The following is a 20,675-nucleotide window of genomic DNA, read 5'->3' as shown; positions in this document are numbered from 1 at the left end:
GTTCAGTCTATTCCCCCATAACAGTTGGAAGAACACACTGTAGACTCAAGTCCAGAGCGGCTCTGGCAAAATGCAAACACTGCCCAGATATATCAGCAAAGGGAGTAGGAAAGTTTTGATCAGGTTAACCCTTTCCCTGAGGGTCAAAGACCAACCCTTCTACTGATCCACCCTCTGAGCGGCGATCTTAAGCCTGCTGTCCCAGTTTTGTTTGGGGTAATCCCCTTGGCCGAATTCGATGCCGAGAACTTTTGCAAACTCCTGGGGCTCTGGAAGGGTGTCCGGGAGATCAAATCCAGGATCTCCACCTCCCAGCCAGAGACTCTCACACTTATCCTGGTTGATCTTGGACCCAGATGCCTCTGAGTAGCACTCCACCTCTGACATCACACACTGCACCTCCTCTTGCGAGGAGACGAATATGGTGACATCATCGGCGTACGCTACCACCCTCAGAGTGGAATCCGGCACCGCAGGGTCCATTCTCACCCCTGCCAATGGTCCACAATCAATCCCCCTAAGGAAAGGATCAACTGCAAACACGTACAACAGTGGGCTCAAAGGGCAACCCTGACGGACACCAGACCCAACCTCAAAAGAGCGGCCAATCCAACCATTCACAAGCGGGAAACTCTCTGCGCCTGCATACATGGTCTTAAGCCAATCAACAAAAACCCCTGGCAAGCCATATCTCAGAAGGACAGACCAGAGGTACTCGTGGTTAACCCGATCAAACGCTTTTGCCTGATCCAAGGACAGCAAGTACCCCTTCCAGTGACCCGCCCTACCCTGCTCCACAGCCTCCCGGACACCGAGCACAGTGCTAAAGGTACTGCGGCCTGGAACAGAGCAATGCTGGGCCCCCGAAAGGAGCTGGGGTGCAAACTTCACCAGCCGATTAAACAGCACTTTTGCCAGAATCTTTCTGTCCGAATTGAGAAGAGCTATGGGACGCCAATTCTCAATGCGGGACGGGTCTTTACCCTTTGACAAGATGATCAAGGCTGACCTCCTCATTGACCTCGGCAGAGTGCCCAAGGAGAGACACTCATTAAATACCTCAGTCAAGAGGGGTACCAAAGTGTCCTTAAAGGTCTTATAGAACTCAGATGTTAAGCCATCTGGACCGGGTGACTTCTTGAGGGCAAGACCATCAATAGCCACCCTGACTTCCTCTTCTTGGATCATCTCTGTCAAAACGTCAAGAGAGGGGTCTACCCCTGGTTCAGGGACGGTTTCAGTCAAGAAAGCTGAGGCCTTATCCCGATCAAGATCCTTCCTTCCCAAGAGGTGCGAGTAAAAGGATCTGACGACCTCCAGGATCCCTGATCTGGACCTTTTCAGGGATCCTGTACTATCAATCAGTCCTGAGACGATTTTACTACTCACGGACATCTTGCAGTTTCTGTAAGGGTCGGGCGAGCGGTACTTCCCGTAGTCCCTCTCAAAAACCAAAGATGCGTGTCTATCATACTGGCACTTCATTAGCAAGGCTTTCACTCTGGAGATATCATCACGACTACCTCCAGTCGAGACAAGACGTTCAAGTTTCTTCCTCAGGTCCTGGTACAGGCGATACCTGTCCAGACTCCTGAGGCTCGAGAGCTGGCGGAAGAATCTCGCAACCCTTTTTTTGAACATCTCCCACCACTCTGACTTACTGCTACAAAGGCCCAGCAATGGTACCTGGCTCTGAAGAAAATCCTCAAAGGACTGTCTTATTTCCGCTTCTTCCAAGAGAGACGAATTGAGCTTCCAGTAGCCTCTACCCATCCGGGGGGTCTCTGTAACATTCAGAGAAAACAAAATTAAACAGTGGTCGGAGAACTCCACCTCAACAACGGAAACCGCTGAAGAGACGGCTTCCTCCTTTAAATAAAACCTGTCTATCCTGGACCTACAACTACCCCTATGATAGGTGAATCCCGCGTGGCCTGGTGTATGCCGGATGTGAACATCCACCAGGCGAGCCTCACTAGCTATACTATTCAGGGCGACGCAATCATAAGTCAGCTTGTCTCTGGAACCTCCTCTATCCTGGGGCCTCGTGACAGCATTGAAGTCCCCTCCAAAGACCACCTGCCGACTTGTAAAAAGATAGGGCTTGATCCTCATAAAGAGACACTTCCGATCCCACTTGGACTGTGGACCATAGATGTTAATAAGGCAAAGTTCTTGTCCCTTCATGAGGACATCTAGAATCAGGCACCTCCCCATTTCTAACTCAATAACCCGTCGGCATTCTACCAGTGCGGCAAAAAGGACCGCCACCCCGCTATACGGCTCGGCCGCAAGAGACCAGTAGGAGGGCCCATTCCTCTATTCCCTTCTGGCTTTAAATATAGATGACATGTCTGTTAGCCTGGTCTCCTGCAAAAACAAAATGTCAGCTTTAACATAAGCAAAATAATCATAGGCCGCAAATCTAGCTGTATCTGATTTAATGCTGGCTACATTAATGGAAGCCAGCGTCAACGGAGAGGGTGCCACCATCATGGGTGATTGAGTTAGACGGCTTTCTTTTTCCCACTATCCTTTCCATCCTGCCCGCCACCTTCCTCATCTGATGATGGTTTACCTCTTTTTAGTGAAACGGATGTATCCATGTCCCCTTTATTTACATTTTCCTCGTCCTCTGACTCTGGGCAGATCCTCCCCCCAAAGGAAATACGTTCCCCAGGGAGAGAGGATTCGACATCCCCTGCAGGCCCTTCCGTCATCGCACCAACCGTAACCTCACCCTGTGCCTCCTGCACCTCCGAGGAGGAAATATCCTGGAGGGTTTGGAACCGGTTTGAGAGACCAATCAGAGGGAGGATGGTTGTACCTTCCTTTGGCATCTGGGGGGTGGGAGAAGATCTTACATCTCCCCTTTTCTTATTCTTTTTAGCACCCCGCTTGTTCTCCACCCATCTCCCACTATCCTCATCCGCGCTCTCACCATGGGAGGACAGTGGAGAGATGGCACCTTCTTCTTTCCGAATCCTCCAGATCTCCTCATCCAGATCACTGTCCCTCAGAGCCTCAGCAGTAAGATTGGCCTCAGGGATGAGATCAGAGGTCACCACAGTTGCGCAAGGCTCCTGAGACTCCCCCATCTCCCTCTCCCTTTGGCGCTTATCCCGACGCCTCAGTTGGGCTGGCGTCTTTTGCTTACTTTTCTTCCCTGGCTCTTTTGCTCCTTCACCTCCGCCAGCTGCCCCCCCAGTAGATTCCTCCTCACGACCTTTCTCCACCGGGGTAACAACTGCATTGGCAAAAGAACGAGGGCAGCGACTGAATGGGTGACCTAAGTCACCACACAGGTACCTGACACCTAATCTCCACACAGGATGCAGCGAGATGGCCTATTTCCCCACACAATGAGCACTTCATCACTGTGCACCTAGCACTGAAATGTGTGGGGTCACCGCACTTGTGACAGAGCTAAGGCTGACCCTTGTAGAAGACCTGGATTCGATCCCTTCCTAGGAAGGTGGCAGATGGTATATGGGTAACGGTGTTTCCTGAATATTTAAGTTTGACCATAAAGGTCCAAGCCCCTGACCAGATGCCATATTCGTCCCTGTTCTTTTTTGGGACTTCCACCACCTCTCCATACCGGCCAAGCCACGTCATGATGTCAATACAAGAGAGTGATTCGTTACGGGTTAAAACGGTCACTCTCTTGATGTTATTTTGGCGAGACACCGCCTGAATGGCAAAGTCTCGCCAGCCGGGCTCATCCTTTACCAGCTCATAGTTCGACCAAAAAAGCTCAAGCCCCTCTGGCCGAACAAAGCTGATATCGAATTCAGGGGTACCAAAGGGATTTATCAAGGCAAAGATGTCAGCTGCCTTGAAGCTCATCCTCAGCAGGAGCTCAACAACTTTAGATCTTGGGGGACATGTATCACTGCCTCTCCACCTCAGACAGACCACATTCCTTCGGACACCGCCTGGCCCGGCTGTTGGGAGAGACCACACAGTTTCCCTACCCCTTTCCTCTCGGAAGGCTGCAAGGCCATGCCTTTCTATCAAGAAAGACAGATCAACCTCCCTACCCTCTACATTGATTGTTCTCTCCCCTCTCTTTAAGGCCCTCAGGACACGTCGATGCAAGTCACCATCCCCAGGGCCCGAGGACGAGGAAGGCACCCCACTTCCCCCAGCGGCAACATTTGCATAGCTGCGTACCGCTGCTGCAGCCGCTGGGGGTGCAACTGGACCAGGCCCTATGCTCCCACCACTAATCTGTGCCCCTTCACCACCCTCCTCCACATAATCCATACCCACACCAATACCACATGTCACACTGCCCCGACCACCCTCCAAAGCCCCAGACAGATTCCTCCCCACATTCACTCCTGCCTTCCCCTCAAAATTAATTCCCCCATTCACACATGGTGGACTGGTGTGTTCTGGGACAGAAAGAGATTTTGTACCATCAGCGTCATTGGGTACCAGGGCCGGAGCCACCTCCACAGGACAGGCCACCGGTCCTTTAAGAAAGGACCGAACAGCCTGCCTGGACTGTTTAGAGGCAGCCCCTGCCCTATTTCTGCTGGTACCCTCTGCCTCATCAGTACTAGAGTCCTCCGCACGATCTGGTCCAGCAACTCCAATACAAAACAAAGGCTTAAGTCCAGTCTTTCTCTTGGGAGGCGAAGGCATCTTAGCCCCGGCAGCATCTCGACGACGACACCGTTGCCCCAAAGGAACAGCAGCGCCAGCGCCAAGAGCCATCGGAGCTCCCGCAGCTGACTCCGGCACACAGCCGCTCCCCCCTCCCGTCAGGGAGCGAGCTGATGCACCAGTGTTTTTAAGGTTACTGCCCGACCTTACGGCCAGTACCTCACCTGTGCCACCTCTGCTACTGCAAACAGAGATGGAGCTTACCGCCATACTAGACTCCATACTCTCCCCATTCTCCTGCACTGAGTCCACAACAGAACTCAGGCCGGGCTGAGATATGGGGTTCACACAGTGAGCTGACCCTGAGGCCAGTCCGGGGGGCACAGGGAGGGGGAATTAACAAATGTTACCTGCTCCTGAAGCTTGGTGATCTTTACCTTAGTCTTTCTCCCAGGCGCCTCCTCTGGTAACTCCTCTCCGAATACGAAGTCCTGGAGGCGCCCAGGTGACTCCAGGAGCTGGATCTGGGCCATCAGCGCCCCTCCCTGGTAACTGGTGTTGCTTTCATCCCCTGAACCGCGGCTAGATGACAGTGCTGCTTGCCCTGCAGGGAGCCCACTTTATGGGGTTTGTTGTTGGGGACCCCCGGGTGGATACGGCTCAACCTCATGTATCTCCACAGCGTCTCCTTCCTCCTCCACCCGACTCTCTGGCTGGAGCCCTCTCCGCTTTTCTCTCTCCATTTCAGCAAAACGATCATCATTCTGCAGTTTTTCTCTAAACGGCCCACTGTTCTCCAGAATAAAAGTTCTCTTTTTTACTATCTTTTTGATGTCAGCTTTCAGACATTTCATTTTCGCTGTTAGCTCAGCCTTTTGCTGCTTAGCAGCAGTGTCCATTAATGCTTTTACAGCACATACCTCCTCCTGGAGCTTGTACAGCTGGTTCCTGGCTTCCTCATACCCACAGAGGCTTGCAGCAATCCGTAGGCCATAGGTCTGCCCCGTCTCTTGGGACCGCTGCACCCCCCAATCTTCCTCCACACCTTCATGGGCAGACTGCCTTGCTCCAGGAGGAGTGTCACTGCACATATTTTCCTGGCTGGTTTCCATAGTTGTTCCAGAACTTCTGGCACTTGTAGTTCCACAACTTGCTGTAGCCTTGCGGCTACCCTTTGTTACCTCTGGTTCAGGGGCGGCTGGAGAAGCATCGCTGCACCTCCTACTAGAACGCCTCAGCCCTTGGACCTCTGATGGTGTTCCCTCTGTTGGTCGCTAGATTCCTCTGCCCCCCACGGACCTGGTTCAGGGGGCAGGAGTTGGGACTCTCCTTGGCTCGCTCATGCCTGAAAACCCGCTCCCTCCCTGGGGAGGAGAGAGCAGGCCCAGGGGCAGATCTTGCTTGCCTGGAGCTCAGGAGCAGCAGACTCGCACAGCCTCACACAGCAGGACCACACCCAAAACTAATTGGAGCTGCAATCACCACTCCAGAGCTGCACTTGCTATTCTGCTGGTGGAATCACTGTGTACATACATTACATTACTGAGCCTGTACTGATCCTGAGTTACATCCTGTATTATGCTCCAGAGCTGCACTCACTATTTTGCTGGTGGAGTCACTGTGTACATACATTACATTACTGATCCTGAGTTACATCACTCCAGAGCTGCACTCACTATTCTGCTGGTGGGGTCACTGTGTACATACATTACTGATCCTGTACTTATCCTGAGTTACATCCTATATTATACTCCAGAGCTGCACTCACTATTCTGCTGGTGGGGTCACTGTGTACATACATTACATTACTGATCCTGTACTGATCCTGAGTTACATCCTGTATTATGCTCCAGAGCTGCACTCACTATTCTGCTGGTGGAGTCACTGTACATTACATTACTGATCCTGAGTTACATCACTCCAGAGCTGCACTCACTATTCTGCTGGTGGGGTCATCCTGTAGATACCTATAATTAATAATTCTGTCTCTTTCCTTCTCTATTAGGTGCTGGGACCTGAGTGCAGGGAACTTAAAATGGATCATTCAGGGTCCGATTCTTGCTGCTACCGTGGTAAGGCTACAATTGTGGCTACGATGCTATAAGAGTCTCGTTTTTATACCCTCTTTGCTCCATCATTGCTGTTTGTAGGGTTTTACATATAATATTGGGGATTTCTGATTCAGGGCCAGAGCCATGAGCGCCCCCCTGTGGGGTATCCCTGTTACACACAGATAGTTTCTTATTTTCTGCAATTCCTCATTTCTACCTGCAGTGGCGCTGCCAGAAAAGCACAATCCTTTCTTTGATCCTCAAGGGGTTGAATGACGTCCCGTTATTTATCGTTTTCAGACAACGTTCGGTATTGTGAATGTTTTTCCCCAATTATTTTGTTCATCCCTTTAAGGTTTTGTTTTGCTATGTGTCATTTTTATACATAGTCTGGTAATAGGAACGTTCCCAGATAGAAGAAGCGCCTCTTCTGGCTCCGCCTCCCTCTATAAATAGTCCGCGGTTCGATGCCGACGCCGCTTCTTTGCTTCCTTGACAGATTTTCTTGGATGAACGTCTCGGTGTTAAATATTTATTTCCGTCTTTTACGGCTCGGGGAATATTTAATCTTTAAACATTCGTTTTGCTTTGAGAGAATGAAGGGTAAATCTGTCAGTGCGTTTCCCACAGAACATATACAACAGATTATTACTGTGACTATAAAAAGTATTTGCCCCCCGGAGACTTTTATGTTTTATTGTGAATCCGGATGTTTCCTAATCCTGCAGTAAATTCAGGTCTGGATAAAGGTCTGGACTATGAAAAGGAGAGAAGATCAGCTGCAAAGAGCGGCTCCTCAGTGCTGCCGGGTATTACATGATGAGAGCGGGCGCCATGTCACACAACAACCTGTGGTGGCAGCACTGAGGCTGAATCTGAGGGCAATACCTATATAATTTTTAAGATTTCTTTACCAGTTTTCTTTACCATTGCCATGTTGGTTTGGTTCTCCACAGTTTCTTGATGATGCACCCATCGCCCAGTCCCTTAGACAGACTAGACTCAGTAGATACTCACCTCTCTCCATTCCTGCAGACACAGACCTCAGACCAGACTATAGGGATAATTGTGTCTCCCATTCCTGCAGACACAGACCTCAGACAAGTCTGTAAATTTATTAACCTTTCTCCATTGTTTCATACACATACTTAAGATGAGATCTCAGACCAGGCTATGGAGATACTCACCTCTCCCCATTCCCGCAGCCACAAACCTCAGATAAGACTGTACAGTTACTCTTACTCTTATTCCCAAAGACACAGATCTCAGACCAGGCTCTGCAAATATCCACCGCTGCCTATTCATGCAGACCTCAGACCTTACCCCAGACCACAGATATTCTCTGCAGATATTCACATCTTTTCTTTCATGCAGACTTAGAATCTGAACTAGACTCCGCAGATGTTCACCTTTCTTCATTCCCACAGACACAGCCTCCAGACCAGACTCTAAACCAGACTCAACAGAAGTTTAACTCTCTCCATTCCCACAGACACCAGACCAGACTCTGCAGATACTCACCTCTCCTCATTCCTGCAGAAATAGACCTCAGACCAGACTCTGCATGAATGGGGAGTGGTGAATATTTGCAGATTCTGGTCTGAGGTCTGTGTGTACAGGAATGGAGAGAGGTGAGTATCTGCAGACATAGACCTTAGACCAGGCTCTGCAGATACTCACCTCTCCCCATCTCTGCAGATATTCACCATTACCTACAGTCCTCTCCATGCCAGGGCTTCACTACAGACAACAGGGTCATACCGTCTGAGGTCTTTATTAAAGGGGGGTCTAGGATCTGTATTAGGGGGCTCTGATCTGGAGTCTCTTTGTGAATCAAATGTTGTAGGCTTGGAGAACGTCCTATATAAATGTATGTCTATATAACTTTAGGAAAAGTTCACTAAAGGTTAATGATTAAGTGCAGGAGGGGTGTAAATAGTTTTTCTTAGGGCTGTATGTAGCCGTCATAAAGAGCATCTATACATAATATAATAACATACTGCCCTCTATAATATAATAAGAGATCCATTGATAGCTATAGTGATGGGTAACAGCGTAGACCATGGCAGCCGCTGAAATTTCCCTCTGGACATGTCCCGGACTGGTAGAACATTTAGGATCTTACAGAACATTTCATCCTGAGTGCTTGTAGATTTCTTCTGGGCACATATTAAAAAAAAACTAAAAGTCATATTTATCGTCCTGTAATGTCGCCTCACGTTCTGTCAGGGGAAATTAAATGTCTAATACTTTCAGACTTTCTGACCTTCTTGTGCCAAGTTTTTGGACATCTATTTCTTCTGTGTGATATGAGTTTGTTCTGCGGTGTTGACCCGACTGAGGTCTAGGAATAAAAACATCTCCATCCTGATGCGAAAGGAGGGAGAAGAAGAGATAGATTATCCGGCCCTGTCCTGCTCATGGCGGAGCCTTGGGGGGGATTCACACTCAGCAGATTTGTTGCAGGAAGTTCTTCCATTACCTTGAATGGGACTTCAATAGGTTTGCTGTCAGAATAAGCCCTCAGTCAGAGGAATGGAAGTGATTTTCTGTAGTAAAACATTCTACAATAATTTTTGCCATGTGAGGTAACAGAACTAAAGTAGGATTAACCCTCTAAGGTAACTGGGGCGACTGTCTAGAAGACAGAGGAGTCTAAAGGGGACAGAGATGTGAAGGGACAGAGAAGTCTGAGAGAATAGAGGAGTATAGAGGAGACAGAGGTCTGTCGAGGGACAGAGAAGTCTGGGTGGGACAGAGTGTGAAAGAGGGCGCAAATGGGTCTGGAGAAGGGAATAGGGAAAGAGGAGTCTGGAGTGTGACAGAGGGGTCTGGAAGGGGACAGAAGGGTCTAGAGAGGAACAGAGGGGTCTGGAGGGGGATAGTGGATTAGGGAGGGGGACAGAAGGGTCTAGAGAGAAACAGGAGACTAGGGGGCAGAGGAGTCTGGATGAGATGGGAATCTGGGGGAGGATAGAGAGGGCTAGACAGGGACAGAGGAGTTTGGATGAGGGGTGGAAAAGGAGTCTGGAGGGATCAGAGCGGCCTGGAGTGGGACAGAGGGGTCTGAAGGGGGGGCAGAGGGGTCTAGAGTAGGACAGAGGAATCTTAAGGGGACAGAGGGGTCTGGAGGGGGGCTGAGGGGTTTAAATAGGAACCGAGAAGTCTGAAGGTGAAAAAAGGCGTCTGGAGAAGGGCTGAGGGCTCTGGAGAGGCACAGAGGAGTTTTGAGGGAGAAAGAAGGGTCTATAGAGGAACAGAGGAGTCTGAAGGGGACAGAAGAGTCTGGAGAATACAATATAAATTGAAAAAGGTTTTCAACCTAAACTAATTTTTTTAATAAAAATCTGAGAACATTAGATGAGTATGGAGACTATGGCTGCTACTGATACGCACCCTATCATGGGGGATGTCAGACAGCGTACCCCTAGCTTAGAATTGATCATTCAGAGGACTATTTGTACTATTGATATTCTCAAGAACATATCAGATGGGAAATTCTCAACCCTCCTCACCTCCCTCAGCAGACAGTCTGAAGAACAGTCAATATTAATGGACAGAAACGAAAGAAAAATAACTTCCACATGACTGGTTCAATTATAATTCCCAGCAGGTTTCCATCTAATGTATTTGTCTCTGTTATAGCAGAGACTCCTACTCTGAGAAAAATTAATTCTTAATTTGATACCTCTAAAAACATAGATGCTCAACTAGATACTTCCAAAAATCAGGGATGAAATGACAATGATTATTTGCGTCTACTAAGTACTCATTATGTTATTAATGTTTCCTTTCTTGATAAAAATTTGAAAAATTTACACAATAAAAATCTATTGAACCACAAAAATCAGGGATGTTCAACTAGATACTTCCAAAAAGCATGGATGCTCAACTAGATACTTCCAAAAAATAGGGATGTTCAACTAGATACTTCCAAAAAGCATGGATGTTCAAGTGGATACTTCTAAAAATCAGGGATGTTCAACTAGATACTTACAAAAAGCTTTGATGTTCAACTAGATACTTCCAAAAACATTGATGTTCAACTAGATACTTTGAAAAAGCATGGATGTTCAACTAGATACTTCCAAAAAGCATGGATGTTCAACTAGATACTTCCAAAAAGCATGGATGTTCAACTAGATATGTCCAAAAATTATGGATGTTCAACTAGATACTTCCAAAAAGCATGGATGTTCAACTAGATATGTCCAAAAATTATGGATGTTCAACTAGATACTTCCAAAAAGCATGGATGTTTAACTAGATACTTCCAATACTCATGGATGTTCAACTAGATACTTTGAAAAAGCATGAGATTTGATGACAAAAACAAATGTTTATGGTTAGCTTAGCCAAGTAGACTATCATCAATTCTTTATGTAGGTTGATCATATTTTGATGGGATATACTGGGAATATGTTATCAATGGTAAATGTTGCACAATCGCTTCTATTGCCTATCGAGTTTCACTATCATCATCGGCTCTCATTCCAGATCTGACACTAAATTAGCCTTGGCCTCCAAGGCTTAGTGTCTCCTGTCTCTGACCACCTTCTCATACTTGTGTTGATATAATTTCCCAATTTATTGAAATAATTCTTTTGATTTACTATTTTCTCTTTTCTTTCAGGCAAACTTTTTTCTTTTTATTAATATTGTCCGAGTATTAGCGACCAAACTGCGAGAGACGAACGCCGGGCGTTGCGATGCACGGCAGCAGTACAGGTGAGCATTATAAACATGCGGTGTGGCACTGGCTTGTATCGCTCTCTCTTCATCCAGTGTCTGGAGCTGCTTTGCAAAATGTGCTGGTTGTTTCTCCTGTTACCCATAGAGTTGACTGGTCACTTAAAGTTTCTGGTCAGAGTCTCTCTTTAAGTGCTGCACTGACTCTGGCTATAGGCTGACTAGAAATTTCTCCTAGAGATAGAGAGTTGGACTTTGCTTTGCAGGGAGTTAATCTAACCTGGGAGACTCCACCCTCAGACTACACTTCACAATGAAGCTGCCAGTAGGAAGGTCATGTGACCAAACTTCTTACATCCTTCATATGTGACCACTGGCAAATACAAAGCAGTTTTAACATTGCACTTACTTTAGGACATCAAGGAACTAAGCTCCTTTCTTCAATTGGCTGACGGCATCCTTGGTGTTGACTATGGCCGTCTTGGCCCATAAGGGTGTGAGAAATGTCCAGACATTGGTGGAGTTGAATAGAATTAAACATATGATGCCTGGCTGCATTTATCTCAACCAATGCTATACTGGATTGTTTATTCAGCCTCTATATCAACCATCATATATGAGCAGCATGGGGGGGAGGCGGAAATATCCATGGGGGGCTGTGCAGGTCACGATATGTTTCTCTCACATCTAGTTGACACCTCATGGCTGAATCCTCCTGTGTCTTGTTGCAGGAAACTGCTGAAGTCGACGCTGGTCTTAATGCCGCTCTTTGGTGTTCACTACATTGTTTTCATATCTCTGCCATATACCGAGGTGTACGGGCTGCTGTGGCAAATACAAATGCACTATGAAATGCTGTTCAACTCCTTCCAGGTAAGTCACTCATTGATTGCTGATCATACATCATGTCTAACCACAGTGACATATAGGGGGTGATTGCTGATCATACATGTATAATCACAGTGACGTATAGGGGGTGATTGCTGATCATACATGTATAATCACAGTGGCATATAGGGGGTGATTGCTCATCGGACATCATGTCTAACCACAGTGATTGCTGATCATATATGTCTAACCACAGTGATTGCTGATCATATATGTATAACCACAGTGATTGCTGATCATACATGTATAATCACAGTGGCATATAGGGGGCGATTGCTGATCATACATGTATAATCACAGTGACGTATAGGTAGTGATTGCTCATCGGACATCATGTCTAACCACAGTGATTGCTGATCATACATGTATAACCACAGTGATTGCTGATCATACATGTATAACCACAGTGACACATAGGGGGGTAATTGCTGATCATACATGTATAACCACAGTGATTGCTGATCATACATGTATAACCACAGTGATTGCTGATCATACATGTATAATCACAGTGATTGCTGATCATACATGTATAATCACAGTGGCATATAGGGGGCGATTGCTGATCATACATGTATAATCACAGTGACGTATAGGTAGTGATTGCTCATCGGACATCATGTCTAACCACAGTGATTGCTGATCATACATGTATAACCACAGTGATTGCTGATCATACATGTATAATCACAGTGACGTATAGGTAGTGATTGCTCATCGGACATCATGTCTAACCACAGTGATTGCTGATCATACATGTATAACCACAGTGATTGCTGATCATACATGTATAATCACAGTGACGTATAGGTAGTGATTGCTCATCGGACATCATGTCTAACCACAGTGATTGCTGATCATACATGTATAACCACAGTGATTGCTGATCATAAATGTATAACCACAGTGATTGCTGATCATACATGTATAACCACAGTGATTGCTGATCATACATGTATAACCACAGTGATTGCTGATCATACATGTATAACCACAGTGATTGCTGATCATACATGTATAACCACAGTGACATATAGGGGGGTAATTGCTGATCATATATGTATAACCACAGTGATTGCTGATCATATATGTATAACCACAGCGATTGCTGATCATATATGTATAACCACAGCGATTGCTGATCATATATGTATAACCACAGCGATTGCTGATCATACATGTATAACCACAGTGATTGCTGATCATACATGTATAACCACAGTGATTGCTGATCATACATGTATAACCACAGTGACATATAGGGGGGTAATTGCTGATCATACATGTATAACCACAGTGATTGCTGATCATACATGTATAACCACAGAGACATATACACAGTGGGGGGTATAATCACAGTGAAACAGTGGGGGGTTATAGAATTGTTATATAAAGGGGGCACTACAGGCGGCCACAGTATAACAGAACCCACTGGACTCAGGACGAGGACGGTCAAATATACTAACAGCTAAATAAAACATTTCCTCGGACCACCAGGAAACCAGTGAAAGCTTCGATTTACTGCTTCAAATCCCCAAAGATCCCACATCAGATCCTGACTCCCCCCTCCTCAGCGTCCACTCACTGATCCGTAAATAGCTGACTGCAGAAAACCAGCCGCAACCACAAGGCAAACGGGGGGCGAAACTCAAGGATCGGCCGTAACTCTGTCATCACCCGCCACATGTCTCACATCAAACCCACATATCCAGGGAACACCTGGGGGGGCAATGTCTGCGGAGGCTGTACACAGATCTACAGGGGCAATATGGTCATATCCTGGAGTCCAGGATGTCTAGCACACAGAGCATTGTCTACACTGGATATACTGGAGAGCAGGACTAGCTATGTACAATGTATCAGTCTGGTGTCCAGGCTGTAGAGCTCACAGAGTATTGTCTACACTGGATACAGCTGAGAGCAGGACTAGCTATGTACAATGTTTTAGTCTAGCGTCCAGGCTGTAGAGCTTACAGAGCATTGTCTACACTGGATACACCTGTAGGATTTTGAACAAAATTAATGTCACCTATGCCGCCCCCACACTTAACAATATGAACTATAGCAATAGGAACCAGACCTAATATAACGCCAGACAATCCCTTCAATCGGCTATATAGACTTTGCCCAGCAGGTGGCACCTTCTCATTTAAGATGGGACCTTTAGTGGACGGGCTGGCCCACTCCTATGTGGAGCATGAAATGTTAATTTGTCTGGTGTTGGTGTCAACGTCTTCTCCTCCCCCACCGTGTGCTAATGGTATCATATATACCTGCACACGTGTACCATTCAGCCCGGTACAGTGAGGCCGCCATCTTGGTGCATAGACTGCACTTAGGCTAAGAAGAGTTGGCGCCAGTAGACATGTTTCTTTCCGCTACATCAGTTTTGATTGTGTTGAGATGTGTTGGTCCATTCCACTATTAGACGATGTTATGTAGAGTAGTGATATCTGGTGTGAGGGGGCGAGCTGGCAGCCAATACATCAGTATCTATAGAACGTCCCTCAGAACGTCCTCTGTGTCCACAGTCTGGTGAGGTTCAGTATCAGTAACAATATGGAAGCCCCCAGATTGCTCCTCAGTGAGAGCTGTTCACCAGTAACCGGTGCCCATTCATATAGTAGACAGCTCTGTAGAGATAATAACACCAGAGACTGAAGCAATAAGTGCAGGTTCGGGTCCCGTCTGGTTCTGCCTCCATAATCGATGTCACAGCAATGTTAATGTGTATTTTCTATGTCACTTGTGTTGTTGAGTTTGTAAAAGTCACATTGTAGCCTGACACGAGCAGTGACTAATACTATGGAATTAAGGCAGTTCCTGTCCCGGACGAGTCCCCATACAATAAGGGAACTGTAATTTACCCCCCGTCACATGTCAGTGGGCTGCGCTCCTCTTCTATAGTCTTTACAGGCTTAAAACAATGGGATACAAACAAATCCTGACACTCTAAATACAGACGTCAGAATGATTCTGTAAGGCTTATCCCTAATATCAGCGATTACTGGGGCCATTACAGGTTCTAAAGGGTACTCAGCCACATATATGGATGGTTGGAGGAATAAGGATGAGGTCCAGGAGCCTCCACCGCAAGGTCATGTGACTTTTTAAAAAAGGGATTGGTCTGGTTGTCTGTAAATGGACTGGAAAAGCCAGAGTCGTCTTCATGGCTTCCCTTTATAGTGGATGACCCGCAGCCTCCATCATGGCTTCCCTTTATAGTGGATGACCCGCAGCCTCCATCATGACTTCCCTTTATAGTGGATGACCCGCAGCCTCCATCATGGCTTCCCTTTATAGTGGATGACCCGCAGCCTCCATCATGGCTTCCCTTTATAGTGGATGACCCGCAGCCTCCATCATGGCTTCTCTTTATAGTGGATGACCCAGAGCCTCCATCATGGCTTCCCTATATAGAGGGTGACCTGCAGCCTTCATCATGGCCTCCCCCTATAGTGGATAACCCGGAGCCTTCATCATGGTTTGCCTATATAGTGGATGACCCAGAGCCTCCATCATGGCTTCCCTATATAGAGGGTGACACGCAGCCTTCATCATGGCCTCCCCCTATAGTGGATAACCCGGAGCCTTCATTATGGGTTCTCTTTAGAGTGGATGACCCGCAGCCTCCATCATGGCTTCCCTTTATAGTGGATCACCCGCAGCCTCCATCATGGCTTCTCTTTATAGTGGATGACCCAGAGCCTCCATCATGGCTTCCCTATATGGAGGGTGACCCACAGCCTTTATCATGACCTCCCCCTATAGTGGATAACCCGGAGCCTTCATCATGGCTTGCCTATATAGTGGATGACCCACAGCCTCCATCATGGCTTCCCTTTATAGAGGATGACCTGCAGCCTTCATCATGGCTTCTCTTTATAGTGGATGACCCGGAGCCTCCATCATGGCCTCCCCCTTTAGTGGATAACCCGGAGCCTTCATCATGGGTTCTCTTTCTAGTGGATAACCCGGAGCCTTCATCATGGGTTCTCTTTATAGTGGGTGACCCGGAACCTTCATCATAGGTTCTCTTTATAGTGGATAACCCGCAGCCTCCATCATGGCTTCCCTTTATAGTGGATGACCCGCAGCCTCCATCATGGCTTCTCTTTATAGTGGATGACCCAGAGCCTCCATCATGGCTTCCCTATATAGAGGGTGACCTGCAGCCTTCATCATGGCCTCCCCCTATAGTGGATAACCCGGAGCCTTCATCATGGTTTGCCTATATAGTGGATGACCCAGAGCCTCCATCATGGCTTCCCTATATAGAGGGTGACACGCAGCCTTCATCATGGCCTCCCCCTATAGTGGATAACCCGGAGCCTTCATTATGGGTTCTCTTTAGAGTGGATGACCCGCAGCCTCCATCATGGCTTCCCTTTATAGAGGATGACCTGCAGCCTCCATCATGGCTTCTCTTTATAGTGGATGACCCGGATCCTCCATCATGGCCTCCCCCTTTAGTGGATAACCTGGAGCCTTCATCATGGGTTCTCTTTCTAGTGCATAACCCGGAGCCTTCATCATGGGTTCTCTTTATAGTGGGTGACCCGGAACCTTCATCATAGGTTCTCTTTATAGTGGATGACCTGGAGCCTTCATCATGGCTTCCTCTGATAATGGACATCCTGGAGCCTCCATCATGGCTTCTCTTTGTAGTGGATGACCTGGAGCCTCCATCATGGCTTCCCTATATAGTGGATGATCCGTAGCCTCCATCATGGCTTCCCTTTATATTGGATAACCCGCAGCCTCCATCATGGCTTCTCTTTATAGTGGATGACCCGCAGCCTCCATCATGGCTTCCCTTTATAAAGGATGACCCGCAGCCTCCATCATGGCTTTCCTTTATAGTGGATGACTCGGAGCCTCCATCATGGCTTCCCTATATAGTGGATGACCCGGAGCCTCCATCATGGCTTCCCTATATAGAGGGTGACCCGCAGCCTTCATTATGGCCTCCCCCTATAGTGGATAACCCAGAGCCTTCATCATGGGTTCTCTTTATAGTGGATGACCCGGAACCTTCATCATATGTTCTCTTTATAGTGGATGACCTGGAGCCTTCATCATGGTTTCCTCTGACAGTGGACATCCTGGAGCCTCCATCATGGCTTCTCTTTGTAGTGGATGACCTGGAGCCTCCATCATGGCTTCCCTATATAGTGGATGACCCGTAGCCTCCATCATGGCTTCCCTTTATATTGGATGACCCGCAGCCTCCATCATGGCTTCTCTTTATAGAGGATGACCCGAAGCCTCCATAATGGCTTCCCTTTATAGTGGATGACCCGGAGCCTCCATCATGGCTTCCCTTTATTGTGGATGACCCAGAGCCTTCATCATGGCCTCCCCCTATAGTGGATAACCCGGAGCCTCCATCATGGCTTCCCTTTATATTGGATGACCCGCAGCCTCCATCATGGCTTCCCTTTATAGAGGATGACCCGCAGCCTCCATCATGGCTTTCCTTTATAGTGGATGACCCGGGGCCTCCATCATGGCTTCCCTATATAGTGGATGACCTGGAGCCTCCATCATGGCTTCCCTATATAGTGGATGACCCGTAGCCTCCATCATGGGTTACCTTTATATTGGATGACCCGCAGCCTCCATCATGGCTTCTCTTTATAGAGCATGACCCGCAGCCTCCATCATGGCTTCCCTTTATAGTGGATGACCCAGAGCCTCCATCATGGCTTCCCTTTATAGTGGACGTCTTGGAACCTCCATCATGGCTTCTCTTTATAGTGGATGACCTAGAGCCTCCATCAAGGCTTCCCTATATAGCAGATGACCCAGAGCCTTCATCATGGCTTCCCTATATAGAGGATGACCTGGAGCCTCCATCATGGCTTCTCTTTATAGTGGATGACCCGCAGCCTTCATTATGTCTTCTTTTTAGAGTGGATGACCCGGAGCCTCCATCATGGCTTTCCTATATAGCTGATGACCTGGAGCCTTCATCATGGCTTCCCTATATAGAGGATGACCTGGAGCCCCCATCATGGCTTCTCTTTATAGTGGATGACCCGGAGCCTTCATCATGGCTTCTCTTTATAGTGGATGACCCGCTACCTTCATCATGGCTTCTCTTTATAGAGGATGACCCGAAGCCTTCATCATGGCTTCCCTATATAGAGGATGACCCAGAGCTTCCATCATGGCTTCTCTTTATAGTGGATGACCCGGAGCCTTCATCATGGCTTCTCTTTATAGTGGATGACCCGCTGCCTTCATCATGGCTTCTCTTTATAGTGGATGACCCAGAGCTCTCATCATAGCTTCCCTTCATAGTGGAAACCATGGCACAATGCTATGATAGACACCACCAGTACCCAGTGGCCACCATTGACTTAAAGCTTTAGGTATCTGCTTTAGTTTTCTTCTTTTCCATCTTCCTCACTAAATAATGGAGAAGTGACAACTGCTGTGGACAGGTTTCCGCCTTCAGTACGGGTTGTCAGATATCGGAGCTCTGCTGAGTTTCAGATGTCTTTGATATATATATATATATTACATTGAATCAGAGATTGTGACGAGAATCAGCGGACCCTTCACCCCGATCCTCCTCTGTAGATCATTCCCTCTCCGGTATTATAAGAAGTAAACTTTACGCCTCTGAGGGCAGATTTGTCATTTGATGTCTAACAGTAATCTTCTTCTCCGTTATTTGCTGCAACGGACGGGCTGAGAATAATCCTGGCTGACAGATCTGCTCCCACCAGTGACTTCTCAGCATGTAACACTGCAGGTCGCTGAAGGCTCCGCGCCCGGCTCTGCTTCATTGCCAGAATCCTATTGTTTTTACCCTTTTTATTCTTTTACATTTTTTTTTTTTGTTAGTTTTGCTGCTTTTATTGTGAAACATTTGGATGTGAGCGGCAGCCGGTAATGGTGACAGAAGGAAGAACAATGGCGTCTTTGCTGTGGGCGGAGCGAACGCTTATCTCCCCCGTATTTATCGGCCCAGTGTTTCCCATTCTTTTTCTTATTATGTGTAATTCCGCTTCATGTGATTTGTTGGGGAAATTTTCCTTTTTCCTGAAGGAAAAAAAGAGAAGATCAGAAATAGTTCGGTGAATTGATTAATCTCACAAAGCGGATAAGACTGGCTGCGCCATATCCGAGAATGAGATTCAGGACAGAATGTGCACGGAATATACAACTATGTACAAGATGTTCTGAAAAGCAGAGGAAACCTGGCAGGGGAAACATTAATGTGAACAGTGCTCACTCCACTATTAGGAGCTGGCGCCATAGGGTGGAAATTATGGGTGCAGATTGGTTTTGGCCTTGCTGCTGCAGATTTCAGTGTAGATTAAAGGGGTTATCCAGTGCTACAAAAACATGGCCACTTTCCCCCTACTGTTGTCTCCAGATTGGGTGGGTTTTGAAACACTTCCATTGAAGTAAATGGAGCTTAATTGCAATCCGCACCTGAACTGGAGACAACAGTAGGGGGAAAAGTGGCCATGTTTTTGTAGCGCTGGGTAACCTCTTTAACCCCTTAAGAAATTGAAAAAAAAAATGCATTTTTTTAATTTGGGGAGGTTTCGTGTTTACGCTTTTTATAGATTTTACCTTCTTTGATGTCAATGGAAAAAAAGTCTCCAAGCTTCCAAACTAGCAGTGACTTTTCTGAACTGTGAATCCAGTGTTTTATGTCTTCTAATTATACAGCTGCTTGTCTCCTCTTCCTGCTCACTCACCCCCTCCCCCTCCTAGGTTATAATGGACACTGCCAACCCGTCTTCACTTTGCTTCTCTGTTATGAAGACAACTTATTTTTTTGAATTACGGCTATTATTTTAAAACAATGGCCGTTATTTAGCTGTAAAATGACGGCCATCCAAAAAAAGTAGTTATGTGGTGGTGTTTTGTCCCTCAATCTCTGGTGATACCTGTATCTGCCTAACTATTCCTTATTATGTTTGTTTTCCTTGTCTTGTTCTGTTTCACTTTCCTAGTGAAAGGAACGTCGCTCATCTGTCGCCATCTGCCTAGGGACGAACTGGCAAGTAGGCCGGGACAGTCTTGAGGGACCCAGCGCTAGGGCTGTCCTAGTCTGTCCCAGGTTCCCTTATACAAGGTTTCACATTTTAGCAATCATGGGGGGGATTTATCAAACATGGTGTAAAGTGAAACTGGCTCAGTTGCCCCTAGCAACCAATCAGATTCCACCTTTCATTCCTCACAGACTCTTTGGAAAATGAAAGGTGGAATCTGATTGGTTGCTAGGGGCAACTGAGCCAGTTTCACTTTACACCATGTTTAATCAATCTCCCCCCCATGTTTTTACACCCCACCCCCCAGACTAATGGCATCTCTAGCTTTTATACCCTCCTAATTTATCTCTTTGGAAAAAAGTCCCTCAACCCCCTTCCTGCAAACAGACTTCTAAGCAGAATACATAACAGTAAT

At 47.0% G+C, this 20,675-nt stretch overlaps 1 protein-coding gene across 3 annotated transcripts in view; it reads left to right on the top strand.

The window, feature by feature from the left end:
• PTH1R (parathyroid hormone 1 receptor) overlaps nucleotides 1-20,675 on the top strand; it is a 156,392-nt gene that overhangs the window by 127,839 nt on the left and 7,878 nt on the right. For all 3 annotated transcript variants that reach the window (XM_069959165.1, XM_069959167.1, XM_069959166.1), the window contains exons 9-11: nucleotides 6,620-6,686; nucleotides 11,299-11,393; nucleotides 12,086-12,227. In XM_069959165.1, coding sequence (XP_069815266.1) covers nucleotides 6,620-6,686; nucleotides 11,299-11,393; nucleotides 12,086-12,227 — 304 coding nt within the window. The remainder of the gene's footprint in view (nucleotides 1-6,619; nucleotides 6,687-11,298; nucleotides 11,394-12,085; nucleotides 12,228-20,675) is intronic.

Source organism: Dendropsophus ebraccatus, chromosome 2 (genome assembly GCF_027789765.1).
Source record: "Dendropsophus ebraccatus isolate aDenEbr1 chromosome 2, aDenEbr1.pat, whole genome shotgun sequence".
In the NCBI taxonomy this organism is placed as follows: Eukaryota; Metazoa; Chordata; class Amphibia; order Anura; family Hylidae; genus Dendropsophus; species Dendropsophus ebraccatus.
Note: the sequence above shows the minus strand (reverse complement) of the source record. Positions and strands in the feature narration are given on the sequence as shown.